At 39.3% G+C, this 13,649-nt stretch overlaps 1 protein-coding gene across 10 annotated transcripts in view; it reads left to right on the forward strand.

The window, feature by feature from the left end:
- Dscam2 (Down syndrome cell adhesion molecule 2) overlaps nt 1–13,649 on the forward strand; it is a 122,430-nt gene that overhangs the window by 75,885 nt on the left and 32,896 nt on the right. For all 10 annotated transcript variants that reach the window (XM_069129269.1, XM_069129303.1, XM_069129322.1 and 7 more), the window contains exons 2-3: nt 1,862–2,212; nt 8,936–9,100. In XM_069129269.1, coding sequence (XP_068985370.1) covers nt 1,862–2,212; nt 8,936–9,100 — 516 coding nt within the window. The remainder of the gene's footprint in view (nt 1–1,861; nt 2,213–8,935; nt 9,101–13,649) is intronic.

The following is a 13,649-nucleotide window of genomic DNA, read 5'->3' on the forward strand; positions in this document are numbered from 1 at the left end:
AGATTGCGGTTCGAAAAGTTCAGTGAAAGGTACATCTGAAAAAGATGAGATGACTTTAATCAGTATCGCGGTGTCGATGTTTACATAAATATTTATGAACGTATGAATATAAAAGAATTCAGCGAAGTAATTACGAAACTGTACACGTATAAACAGTCTCTTGGATTAGACAGAACTGCTGAATTAACGCAACAAAGGGTAGACAGGCAGAAATTGTAATTTTCACTGACACAACCATTCTTGGCTGACGTTTTACTCGCAAACCAAAGATCAAGCTTCTTTTGCTGTTGTGTTCGATAATTGCTTTTTAACCATAACAAAGGTATACTCTTAACATTTGAGTTGTTCCCGATCGAATCGTATCTTCCTATCCTTAAAAAATTTCCTAAATTCAAGGGAAATACGAAGGAACGGTTATTAACGTTCGTGATTTCTCGTTTCAATTTTATATTAACGATCTTTTTATCGTAAAACGTTAAAAGCCTTTCCCTCGGTTGAAACTAAAACGAGATTGAGACGTAAAAAGTTAAAGAATCGTAACAGGATTCAGAGGATTATGAGAAAGGAAAAGCCATGATATTTCTACCGTTAACCCAGATCGATCTATTCGGACATTACAGTGTCCGAATACTTCTGTCATTCGACATAGTTACCATCAATCTTGAATCGTTTCATGGAATGAGGAAATAGGGGTACGGAAGAGTAGGGCAATGAACGATATTAGCTATCCACCCCTAGAACAGAACTTCGCTCGTAGTTTCTTTACCGTAGCGTACGAATAACGTCGACAATTAAACTACACTCCAGAGTCGCGGGAGTGGCCTGGCCGGAGTTATTAGCCTGAAGTGGCTTCTAACGATGCAAGAGCCGAGTACTTGCTGACTCGTGTCTTCGCACCCCCGATCAAAGCATTATGTCCAAGTACGACCCCTCTGATATACTTCGAGTAGGATAACTTGCCCGTTACGTGCTGGCCATCGTTCGTTCGACAATCGCGATAACCGAAGCGTTTAATCGATTCTGAAAATCGACGAACTGCGTTCCACGGCACAATCTACGATCCGCGTAAGAATAACCTGCAGATAACGCACGCCTCCGTTTCTCTCGCAACCGTCTCCAACTTTTCTCGCGGAAAATTTCCGAACGAAACTTAACAATATGGAATCGTTGCACGAGCAATGACTTCTTTCGTACTGCGCTTTGAATTTCTACGATGAAACCACGCGCTAACTATCGAGATCTACGCTTAGTTGTTGGAAACATATCAAACGATATTAGCATAGACTAAGACTAGGAATGATCGGCGCTATCGGATCAGAAAAAAAAATTTGTTCCCACGACGTGAGTTTCTTCTTCGTTTGACGAAGAACCGCGAGAGGGATCATTTTTGGTGTAACGTAACGAGTTGGAGAAATATCAATTTATGGGCGTTAATCCGTTTCGTGTTCCACGATTCCTGATAAATAATATTTCGTTGTTGCATTTTGTTATTTCGTGTGTCTTTGCATTTCGTGCGCCCTGGCGCGTTTGAATCTGCCTCAAGTCCATCGATAGTCGCACTCCGCTCGTTGCAGACAAACGTCGAAGGCAAGATTCGCAATCACGGCGGAAATATCCGCACGAAGGAAGAAAGAAAAGCTCGTAGACGAAACGAGTGAACGCGAAGCGTTTTATTAGCAGAGACCCGGAACAGAGGGTTGTGAGAGAAATATGCAAAAATGGAGAAGGGACGGGATTTACGTCGCAATTAAACTGTCGCGTGTCGGACGGTCAACGATTCAGCGAGCGGCGCCGTTTTTCCGCAATCAGCCGGCAGATTTATGCGAATTTTCGAGCGTTGAACGTTTCGTTTTGTTCGCAGGTGCAGCCGCGGCGGTGACATCCGCGGGTGGTCATGGATTCGACGCACATTTACGTGGCCCAAGCTTCGTGATCGAGCCACCGTCAAGGGTGGAATTTTCGAATTCGAGTGGCGCCTGGCTGGACTGTACCGCGACAGGAAGTCCCCCGCCCAACATCGATTGGTCGACCGCGGACGGACATCCGGTGAACGACGTACCGGGAGTGCGGAGGGTGCTGAGGAACGGCACGTTGGTCCTTTTGCCGTTTCCGGCCGCCGCGTTCCGGCAGGATGTGCACAGCGCGGCCTACAGATGCGTGGCGAGCAATTCCGTCGGTAGAGTGCTCAGCCGTGACGTGCAGGTCAGGGCAGGTAAGAAAATTACTGGTAATGGGTATGATGGTATTGAGACTTTCTCTATTCAGTGGAACGAAGAGGCAATTTAATCCTTCGCAATCCTATTTTACGATCCTAGAGTCGATATTCTACGTGTGCCAGGAATTATTCTGTTTCGTTCGATTACTTTCCACTTCAAAATATATTTCAGATTAATTCCGTGCCTCGTAGTTTTAGATATAAATTATATTCTTCTGCGTTAGAATAGACTTCGGATATTTGCGCATTTGTGAGAAATTTAACTCCTTCGTATACAATGACGTCTGGAAAACGTCATCCATTTCATGTGCCGTTGTAAACTTTGACTTCTCCGAGACGTGAAGAACCGTCTCCGGCTGACATCGAAAATCGTGCATCGATTCTGTTTTATTTTAAATGTTCGAGATAACAAAATGAATATCGCGGAAGATATACTACACAATTCGTCGGAACAGACCGTCACAACGTGAGTGCCCAACTCGGCTATAGGTAAAATATTGGGCACATTTTCCTGAACATATACCTTCGACTAATACAAAGGAACATGCTGCAAAGAGATGCCATGTGTGCTTAAAAAATAATATAAGAAGCGAAACAACTTGTCAGTGAAGAAATGTCTAATTCCTCTACATATTCGAAAATGTTTTGAAATGTATCATACTTTATAGAATTATTAATTTATTATTTTATAACGTTACTTAATTACTGTCCATTAACATTATATATCAGCTCGATTGAATATTATACAGCAATGTAAATTTCGAAATAAAATATTCTCTTTCTGAGCTTACATATAACCGTTCAGTTGAGTCAGATTAAATAGTATTCTTCAGACGCATTAAATTCCATTTCATTTGTACGTCAATGGGTTAAAGATGCAGGAACGTAGAGGACGTATATAATAACCTAAAGGTACGCATAATAAATTTCTATTTATCTGTTTCATTAGTTGTACTTGTAAAAGTACGAATTTACAGAATTTAAATATATCGATGAAGATACGTCGTTGGCTCCAAAGATATTAAAACATCCAAGCACGAACAGATTCTGGAATTAGCTTATTGGATATTAACCAGCTGAATTGTAAATAGAATAAAATATGAAACGTCGTTCGAATTGCAAGGAATTATTTTCCTGTTAAATAAATGACTTCAGGCTATTTATAATGTTACACCGCTAGCATCAGATTCTGGCAAGCGCAATCTCGCGGAAACATCTTCCTCGTCTCTTTCTTTCCAACTTTCTGATCTACTTCTTTAGATATCTTTGGAATTCTTGCGTCTTCTTTTGTACCGCTTGCCTTTTCTTCTATAGTCAGCCTTTCGCCTTTGCACACCACCGGAAATACTTACACACGTGACGTACTAGCTCGCAAGTACGAGCAGATTTTCTCTCGATCTTACTTTCTCAATACTTTCTACACTTCTATCGTTATCTATTGTCCTTCTTCCTTAAAACTCTAGTTCATGTCAACGTTTCTCTGTCGCGACACAAGCTTTGCAATAAAAATCTTGCTGATAGAAGATAAATTCTGTGGTATATGTAAGTTCGGCGCTATTGAGGAAATGGTAGATAAATCGTTTCATTTGTTTGTTACGTAGCAGATAACAGAAGACATTTCTTGAGACAAAAATCTTACGCGCATAACTAACACCTGATTACTAAAAAAGTCAATGTTCTATTTATGATTGACATGATAGAAGAGCATGATTCGCGGTTTCCCAGCTGCTCGAATATGTTTCTGTTGACGCATAGTCTCAAATTTGTTCTCCGTTTCTTCGACGTAAAAGTCCGTCTGCATTGTTCAAAATACGACGTCCAACATGAACAGCAAAATCTAAACAACCAACTACAATTTATGCGGAGCGAAAGAACACGATGCAAACGAGCGTTGATTGCGCCGGGGGCGTTCGAATGAATAGGAGGAGCAATTAAAAAATCATTAGGAGATGCGTTGGTCTTGTTCCTCGAAGGAGGCAAGACACGGAATCCAGGCAAGTCCTGACGAAGGATGTTTTAAACCCGGCCGGATGCAGATGAGACGCGGCCAGGCTTTCTCCGTGTGGAGCTCAGTGTAATTACCTCTTTAAAAAAAGAGTGAAAGACAGAGAGATAGAGAGAGAGATAGAGAGAGAAAGGAGGGGAGGAAAAAAGAGAAAGAGGAAAAAAAATGCAATCTGAATGCAAATCCGTGGCAGCTGCGAGGTCGGCCGACGCTTTCAGGATTGCCAACTACTCCCTCGCGGCTATAAAGTTCTGGCCGGGACGTGTGGCCGTTAATTAAAACTTTACTTCCTGCTTTCAGTTTAACAAAAGAAATTTCTATCCCGAACTGGCTCCACTGATCCGAATCGGAAGTTTTCGCAGCCCATTGCATCGTTCAGAATCGAAGGAAACCTAGAAACAGCAAGAACATCGTATCGATACTGTTTCGCTTCGTTTCATTGGATGGTCGTTGTTGTCGCCTGTATCCCGAGAAAAGAAGCGTTCTTCCTGCGTTAAGGACGACATAAGCGATTTAGGATGAATTGGGATAAAACGAAACGCGTCATCATCGATCGATGAGAATGTGCTTAACGCTGTAATTAAAGAAAAGACGGGGAAGAGCGGAGAGAAACGCGGAAGAAACAAACGTATTTCGTTCTCAGCTTGTCGATCAACTTGCTATTTAACTTTCAGGTGTCGGGATAGTAGAAGATGTGCGATATCTATATCGTAGGAAAAAGTAGTTAAGTAGAGAATTTCGAGAATGCGTATCGTAGCTGGCGAATGTACCAGTGTGCAAATGTGAGAAGGTCGTTATACCGAGTTTTTAGAGGACCTCGAATTTCATAGTCTCAGATTATAAGACTTCAAATTTTTTACTCACACGTGGATCATGAGATCCAGCAAGTCCAACCTTAAACACGTAGGACCTCGAGTTTCATAGTGTTTCATACAATTATTAAGCTCGCCAAGTTTGACCCTAGCGTCGCAGAGAGAACTTTAAAAGTTTATATTTTAAACCACCAACAGCAAGCACGCTACAGAATGCTTTTAAGCTTTACCAGAGCTACCTATAAACGTAAGATTTGCACTCGAGACGACACTTCTTAGTTTCTGGAGATGTGCTTCCAGAAGAGGGCGGAAATCTAAGATTCGAAGAGTAGAATTCGAAGTCAAGATACAAGCTCGCGTGTCAGGGATCTAAGATTAATTAGAAATCAGAATCTAGCACTCGAAACGCATTCTTTTATGTCGTAATAGATGTTCAAAGTCTTAGGATCTCGATCTTATTGATCTCGGAATTTGCTTTAGCGAGTTTCGTAACTGTCGGCTATTGAAGTCGAGATCTTGAGACCTCTGGCATGATTTTGATGTGTTTCACGTCTCTGAAACTGTAGAGATTACACGATCCAGAGATTGGTCTGAGGGGATCTTAGACCGCGTGTTATGAAGTTCCAGATCCTTTGACTTTGACTACATTGGTACGTCAAGGTTGAGACTCGGTTTCGAGACCTCGAATCTTCCTCAAAATTTTATTCTTCGATTATAGCTAATGTTAATAATTTGAAACAGTAATTTTATCACGCGAAGAAAAGAGAAGAAAATAGATCAAAAAACTTTCAACGTTTATGTCCTAGCGTTATTGTTATTTATATTTTGTACCTTGTAAAATTTGTTTAGATTTTAACGTTTTAAGTTAGATTTTAAGTTTAAGTCTCAACTCCGTTTTTTAAACGAAATAAAATTCTGACGAGTACGATTTAATGAACGCAAGGGCTACATTTTTGGTGTAACTAACTATATTTTTGTCGAAGGATCTCACTGTTGCTGACATTGTGTCGTAAAGACCTTGGAATTTGTATCATACCTTAGGCAAAACACATCTTGGGCGAGTGAACGTAATACAAAGACTATTTGCCCAATTTGAATATGCAAATAGCTGTAGACCAACATAAGCAACAGTGCAATCTGTTTAACTATAGGAGGGCTATTACGTGAACTAATCGTTCAATCTACTGCATTTCTCACCAGACATTGTATCGGATTACCATTCTCATTATCTTCAATTAACAGTACAGTTTAAAATTAACGCGAGAAAGAAGTTAAGAAACGAGGGAAATTAAATACGCTAGATACGCAAATTACTTCTTTTTATTTTATCGTTTGACTTTGTCATCTAATTTTCTCAATATTTATCTCTTTCTGACTATTAGTTTCACCGATGCACGATGACCAAAACAACGATAGTTTCGTTCCCCGTGTCGTTTTGATTTTTATATTTACTTCTTACATTCGCACGATCTTTTCTAACTATTGCTATTAACGTTAATTCTTAACGCAATATTATACGAATAACGCGTCTAACTTCAAAGTAGAACAGTTCGTAGTCGCATTTTTCTGATTGCGTTTCTAACGATAAAATTATCGATTCGAAAATATTATTCGAGTACGAATTTTTCATACTGTTTATGATCATATAAATATCCACTTTTTTCTATTTCTTTTCGGGCTTTAGTTTAAACAACGCGAGTTACAAACGAGTCCTAGAAGGCTCTCTGACGCGTCAGTCATCTAACGAGAAAGGGAGCTTGAAATCGACGATACATTTTTAACTTGACACGAAGAACTATCAAATAAAAAATTAAATAAGTCAAACAAAAAAGACAATTGCTTTATTTTACATCGATCAACTTTATCATTTAGTATCCCCGATATCAATTTCCCTGTTTGCAACAATAAAAAATTTAATTGACTTCGGCGTACGATAATCAACGCGACACTACAATTTCTACTCGCGTAACCCACATTCACTGGTATCTGCCTTCAACTACAGTGGAAACAACGCGAACGACGATCGAACCGAAAAAATTCCTCTCTCCGATCAAACGACCTAACCCCCATCGCGCTGCAATCACACCGCGCGGGTTTCTCTATGTAACCCGCATCCTTCGCCAGCTACAGCGAGATTCCAATTTCGAATCGCGTTCGACGCCCGTCGCGTTTAAGTGTTTTCATTTCCAGAAGAATCTCTATTGCAGCATCGAGTTCGCGTCGCTCGATCAGCGCGTTATTAGCTTCTCCAGGGACACGTTAAACATTCGACGCGAAAAAGCAAGAGAAGAGAATTGCGAGGAAATTCGAATCCTTTGAAAAATTGATAAAATATCGTAATATGGGTAACGTGGCAGGCCGCTGAAGGCGCGACTACCGAGCGAAAACGCGACAATAAGCGAAGAGAAGAGATAAAAAGGTGTTGACGGAAACAGGGAACGAGTTTCTTCGTTGGACGGAAGGTTGCAACGCAAGAAAACGATGGAAGGAAGAAATTCAGCGTGTTACAGGGACGAAAGGCGCGAGAGGAAGAGAACGTTCGTCGGCGTCGCCACGTCGCGTCGGCGTGTCAGAACCGGTTGCAGCGTCGCTGGCCGTCGCCCTTGGAATTTCCACGTAAATAAAATCTCCGGAAGAGTATAGTGCCTCTCGAGCGGCTGGGCGACGGTAGAAACAAAAAAGGAAAGGAGAAAAACGAGCGGCAGACGTCGAGGACGAGGCGTTCGTTACGCTCGCGTCGCCTCACGCCTCGCCGCTTCCCCGACGTCGACGTCGAGATTCACCCGATTGTCGACGACGAGTAACGACGTGACACCCTGTATATAAGTCTACGTACATGTGTACAATGTATACGTTACGCGAGTGAACGAGGGATAAGGGCGACGCGTGTAACGTAACGTTTTAATTACCATCGACGCAAACTATCGCTCCGCGGCACCCTTTCAACGCGAGTAGCACTGGGTCGAAAGTTTGGATTAATAGAACTCTAGATTGTTCTCTGAATCATTGCTAAGGTTGTTCGCTGAAGGTTTTGATTTAAACGACAGTAAAATTGTTTGCTGTCGGCATTGATCAGTTTTGTCGGGAACGTTTTGCAATTGTTGAATTTGGAGAAAAATATTCCAATCGAAGAGATAACGTAGAATTGTAATACTTACGCTGTAGTAGTAGTATGTAGCGATGATATGAACTTCGTGAATTGAATTTGTTCGAGGAGAAACGATGGGAAATAGGGGAGAACTTTTATGAATCTCTTAGCGATCGTTAGGGATGATATGCTTATGATATCAATGAATTTGGATAAAAGAAATTGGGTCTAATATATTTTTAGATACGATTATTTAGTTCATACGACGTTAATTTACATATTAATTTATTGATAAATCCGAATTATTGTTCTGAAAACTTAGTATGTTAATCGTTTAGAGATTTAACGCTTTTGAATTTTGTATTTATATCCATATTTATATCCATATGTTGAAATGTTTCCTTGAAAGGTTGGCTTATCGATGGAGAATACTATATTAAGATGAAGATTAATATTATTTTAATATTAGTTTATTTCCTTCGTGTATTATTTAATTTATTTTAGTAATATAACTTTGTCTCTATGTTTACCAAGTAAAGTTACAGTCATAAAAATGTTCCCACTGGAATTTTAACGCTTTTAAATTTTGTAGTTATATCCATATTTATATCCATATGTAGAAATGTTTCCTTGAAAACTTGGTTTATCGATGGAGAATATTATTTTAATATTAATCTATTTCCTTCGTCCATTATTTAATTTATTTTAGTAGTATAACTTTGTCTCTGTGTCTACCAAGCAAAATTACAGCCATAAATCTTTCCACTGGAATTGTGTACAACCGCAAATGTAACTTTACGTTTATTTGTTCACAGTGGTAGCCCAAGCATACAAAGTCGACGTGGAGGTGATCGGAGGTGCATCGAGGGGCTGCACCGCGGTCTTACGATGTGTCGTTCCTAGTTTCGTGAAAGATCTGGTGCGCGTGGTGTCCTGGTTGCAGGAACCATCGTTCTACATTTATCCTTCTCTACAAGGAGGTAAGAGATTTTCCCTTTTTACATAGTTGTTTTCGTTTTGTTCTCGCAATAGTCGAAGAGAAGATATCGTAGCGTATTCGAATCGTTCAAAGGTACGTTCAGTCCTAATCTGGTTAGAATCTTTTCAAGGTACTAATAAAAAAATAATATGACGTAAAACATGCAGTGATACTTGATAACCACGTTCGATGATATCCATCAACAGATAAAGGATTTATACATACGGTACAGTAAAATATTTGTATTAAGAATAATGGAATACCTCGAAGATATATTCAATGAGATAGTTTTTACTTCAAATATTGTAAGCTTTAAAATTGAATTAAACCGACTCAGACAAAATTGGAACGACTAATTACAGACATTTCACTACAATTACTAAAATACATGTAGAGATTTTTGACAAAATTAATACTGAGTTTTATCGAAAAAGGAACATAATTATATACCATACATTTTGCTATTCTATCTTTTTATCTATAACCTTCCATGTACCATTCTACAGACGCTTCTACGCTCTTCTTCCAATTTAGATTAGAAATCAGCGTTAACAATAATCCATTCTCGACGATACCATTACCTAAACAAAAAAACCATCCTCTCTTTCAAAAGCCGCGCGAGAGTGTATACACCAGGAAGAATATGTACGGCTAATAGCCGCGCTGGTTGAGTTTGCGGCCGTCTCCGCTCCCGAACGCTATTATTCTATATGAAAAGCAGCGCGCTATCATATAATCGATAATTTCGCCTATCTACCAAAATGTAATATTCCGCGTAGCGGTCGCTCGTGTGGTAGGAGGTGGTAATAAAAGCCCAAGAGACATTCCATTGGCGCAGATGCAGCAACACACAGCCGATAGGTGTACGAAGCACAAAGCACGAAACAAGAAGAATTATACGGCCACGTTCGTGCGGTAGAACAGGGAAACACTGAGACGAAAGAGAGGATACTGTATAGGAAAGGAGAGCGGAGATGACAAAGGTTGTAGGGGCGATTTTCACATAGGTAGAAGGTAGCACGAGGTATAATAGCCGGCTGGTGGCATTGCTTACTAGGACTAAAATTTAATATCCGGCCACGGGCGTACAACCGGCCGGTACAGTGAAATTTAATATCCACAATAATCTTGCATCACCGTCCCGCGGCGTTGCTGTAGGTCGCGGAGAGATCGTCGAGGACATCGACCTCGTAACGGTCGAGCGACTCGCTCATTAATAGTCGTAGAAATTAATTGGATTTAAGAACGTCGTCGGCTGGTCTTGCTTTTTCCCCGAGCCTCTGTTCTCTCTCTCTCTCTCTCTCTCTCTCTCTCTCTCTCTCTCTCTCTCCTTCTTTCTCTTACTATTCTGTCGCTGCGACGACACGTATTGAAAAAGATGATACCCGGTAATTAAAACGTAATATCACGTCGGTTCGCGCGCTATTAATTAGTAAGCTTAATTAGTAATCCTTTTAATTGGACGCGACACGCCGTTGTTAATGCCGTTTGAGGATGGTCTTGCAATCTTTCCTCGATTTACCTTACTCATCTCACTGATAATTATTTCCCTTCTACTTGCCTATTTTTCCTCTTGGTGCTCCGTCTGGTTTGTTCTTTTCGTTTAGATTTCTTCTTGTTTAGATTTTGATGGACACGCGCTCTGGCCCATCTGTCAGGACCATCAAATGTAGTATAGTACATTGTATCGAGCGATAGGAATAAAGAACGTCCGACCGACATATGTAGATCCTGAAATCAGTTCGTTCCACGTTACGTCAACTCTCGGTGCTTGGACAAATTTTATAATTACGCAGAACATTGAGAAAAGCATATTCGCCGGCGATAACGGGAGTCGATGAAAAAATACAGAGCTGGCTGGTATCCAACGACCATCGTCGTTTGGTTTTCGAGCGACAAACGACAGGATAACGTAACTTTTATACGACCATGGAAAAAAGACGACAGTAAAAACACACGTCGCCCTCAACGAGAAGATATTGGCACACCGTGAACCGTCCCTGTTATCGCGTGATACATAAAATTCCCTGCATATAGCTTTGTTTTTAACGAACCTCCTGGTCTTCCCACTCGGCTTTCCGGTATAATTTCTTCCCTTCTTATGCTTTCTCTTCCTTGTTAAAATTTCTTTTTACGATACTATCAGCGCTCTGTATACTTCTAAGATGTTGTTTCTTTAAAACTTAGTGACCTTATATCTGATGACATATTCGTTAAATCGATTTTCTGAAAGAGTTAATTAGCCTTCAGCGAGTAGTCGACCGACGATGCAAATTGAAACTTTAAAGAACGTGTCTTCGAACAAAATCCATTGTTAATGCAGCTCGATGAAATTAAAAGGTAAAAGGTCGACCATTTATAAATATTCGTATGAACAATGAGAATAGGATTCATCAGAAGCTACCGATGATCGGTTCGAGATAAAAACGTAAATTTAAGCAAACATCGATTATATTACGAATTTAATTATATCAGAGAATCTAAAACAGGTGAGATGGAAGATCAAATTCTCGTATTCCTCAGGATTTACTGGCACAAAATTTCGTAACCTACGCTTTGAGCATACCAATTTGCCGAATCTCTTTTGATTCTTGGCACGTTTCACGTATTGTCTGTTAGCGCACTTATCAGCATAGCTATTTAGAAACCCATATCTTCGACATGCAAACATTCGAAACGAATCGTCTATTTCACGGAATCGGAGACCATATAGCAGAGACATTATGGGAATTGGGACTGATGGAAAGCACTTGGGGGGTGCGGGTAAATGCGGAAGGCACCGCCATGGATTAAGCGACTGTCAATGATACTGTCTTTATTCCTACTGATCTATAACGCGCTTTAGCTATTAAACCGTCTACAGAGATCGACTATCGTCGATAGATCCGTCTCATTTGCGCGAGAATTTGGCGTAGAAATAAATTGGTTTACGCGATGGAGATAGAAATTAATCGAAAATCGATGCTTCATTTCGAATCAGATTGTACATATGTAGCCTGTTAAACGAAATAGCTCTAGAACAAAATACTTCTTCTTCATCAACTATTATTAAATTAAAAGTGAAACGTTAATTTATTGTATTTGCAATAGACGAGTACGTAGAAGGAGTTTTATCGACCAATAAAAGATTCATTTAGAGAAAGGGATATGTTAGGATATTAAATTTTCTCGCTCTCGTTGGTTAGAACATATTTAGAGAAAAGTGTCTTGTTTGGTAAAGTATATTGGTAATGATATCTTTCATCTCTAATCAACGACATATTATAGGTTTCTAATACAACATTTCTGGATTTATTAAACATTGATGGACAAGTCGAAAGATTTATAATTATACGTTTCAGTAGAACTAAAATGCTGTCGCTTAGAGAGAATATAGGATGAAGATTTTGTCGAATGCATCGATACCGTGATCTTAAAATTTTATAATATTCGGTGTAAAGTTTATCTATTTTAGACAGCAAAATACTTAATAGCGAATGCAGAAAATATATTTGAAAGACGCGAAACTATATGTATAGGGAAGTAAGTACATGCTTTGGAAGTGATGTTCTGACGGAAGGCACCCTAGTGGCTAATATCCAAGGGGAACCGCTACAGATCAAAGTGTCGCGAATAATGTCTTCGATCCTCCATATTTACGATGTATCGTGTCGACTATTTCTGATACCAATTCACCAATATTGTATCGAAGTATACTTTCCGATAGGAAATATAATATTGAAAATAAAATTATTTAATTGGATATCGACAATCTTAACTGGAAAATGTTATTTGTTGCAATTACGAGTTCTAACGAATAACGTCCTTTTTTAGGATTACCATTATATCGAGTAATAATACATAAACTACAAATTTTTGTTTAAATAAATCCTAAATAGAAACTTATATCTGTATGCTCTTGTTTAAATATTTCATTTCTAACTTTTAACTCGTATTTCATCTCGTTAAATTTTCACTCGTTTTGCTTTCTTTGTTCTTCTTTCTTCTATTCTGAGTTTCCATAATATATAGCGTAAAGTTAAGTATAGTAAGTAATATAAAATTAAATATAGTGGACTACTCGATAATGTACATAATAAAAGACGACGTGATAATCTTGAACAGGCAGAATTTCTGCATAATCTCTAAAAGGCAAACATAAAATCGTCCATTATTGTTCTAACTATTGTACTTAGCTTCTCATATGTTTAAAAAATATATAGAAAGCAATATATTAAAAAGAAAAACTCTCCGTTTCTTTTAATTGCTTCCTGTCACAAACGCAGCCCACGTTTGTGGTCTTTGTAAACACCGTGCGAAGAGGAATGTAACAAATCCAGTGCAAGATCTACAATATCATTCGAATCGAGACAGGAACGTGTACAGCGTTCCGAATGTTCTCGAGAAATTAAATTTCACCGAGTTCTTTTGTCTGTTGTGTTCCGCTTCCGTCGTTCGTCTAAACTCGCTAGACGGAAATTCCATTTTCCGTCCGGAATCATAATGCTTTCGATACAAATCGAAACAATACAAACATGCAGAAGATGCGATCTGATAAGTAAACAATAAAA

This window comes from Bombus flavifrons, chromosome 2, assembly GCF_040668555.2.
Source record: "Bombus flavifrons isolate JBK064 chromosome 2, iyBomFlav1_principal, whole genome shotgun sequence".
Classification (NCBI taxonomy): Eukaryota; Metazoa; Arthropoda; class Insecta; order Hymenoptera; family Apidae; genus Bombus; species Bombus flavifrons.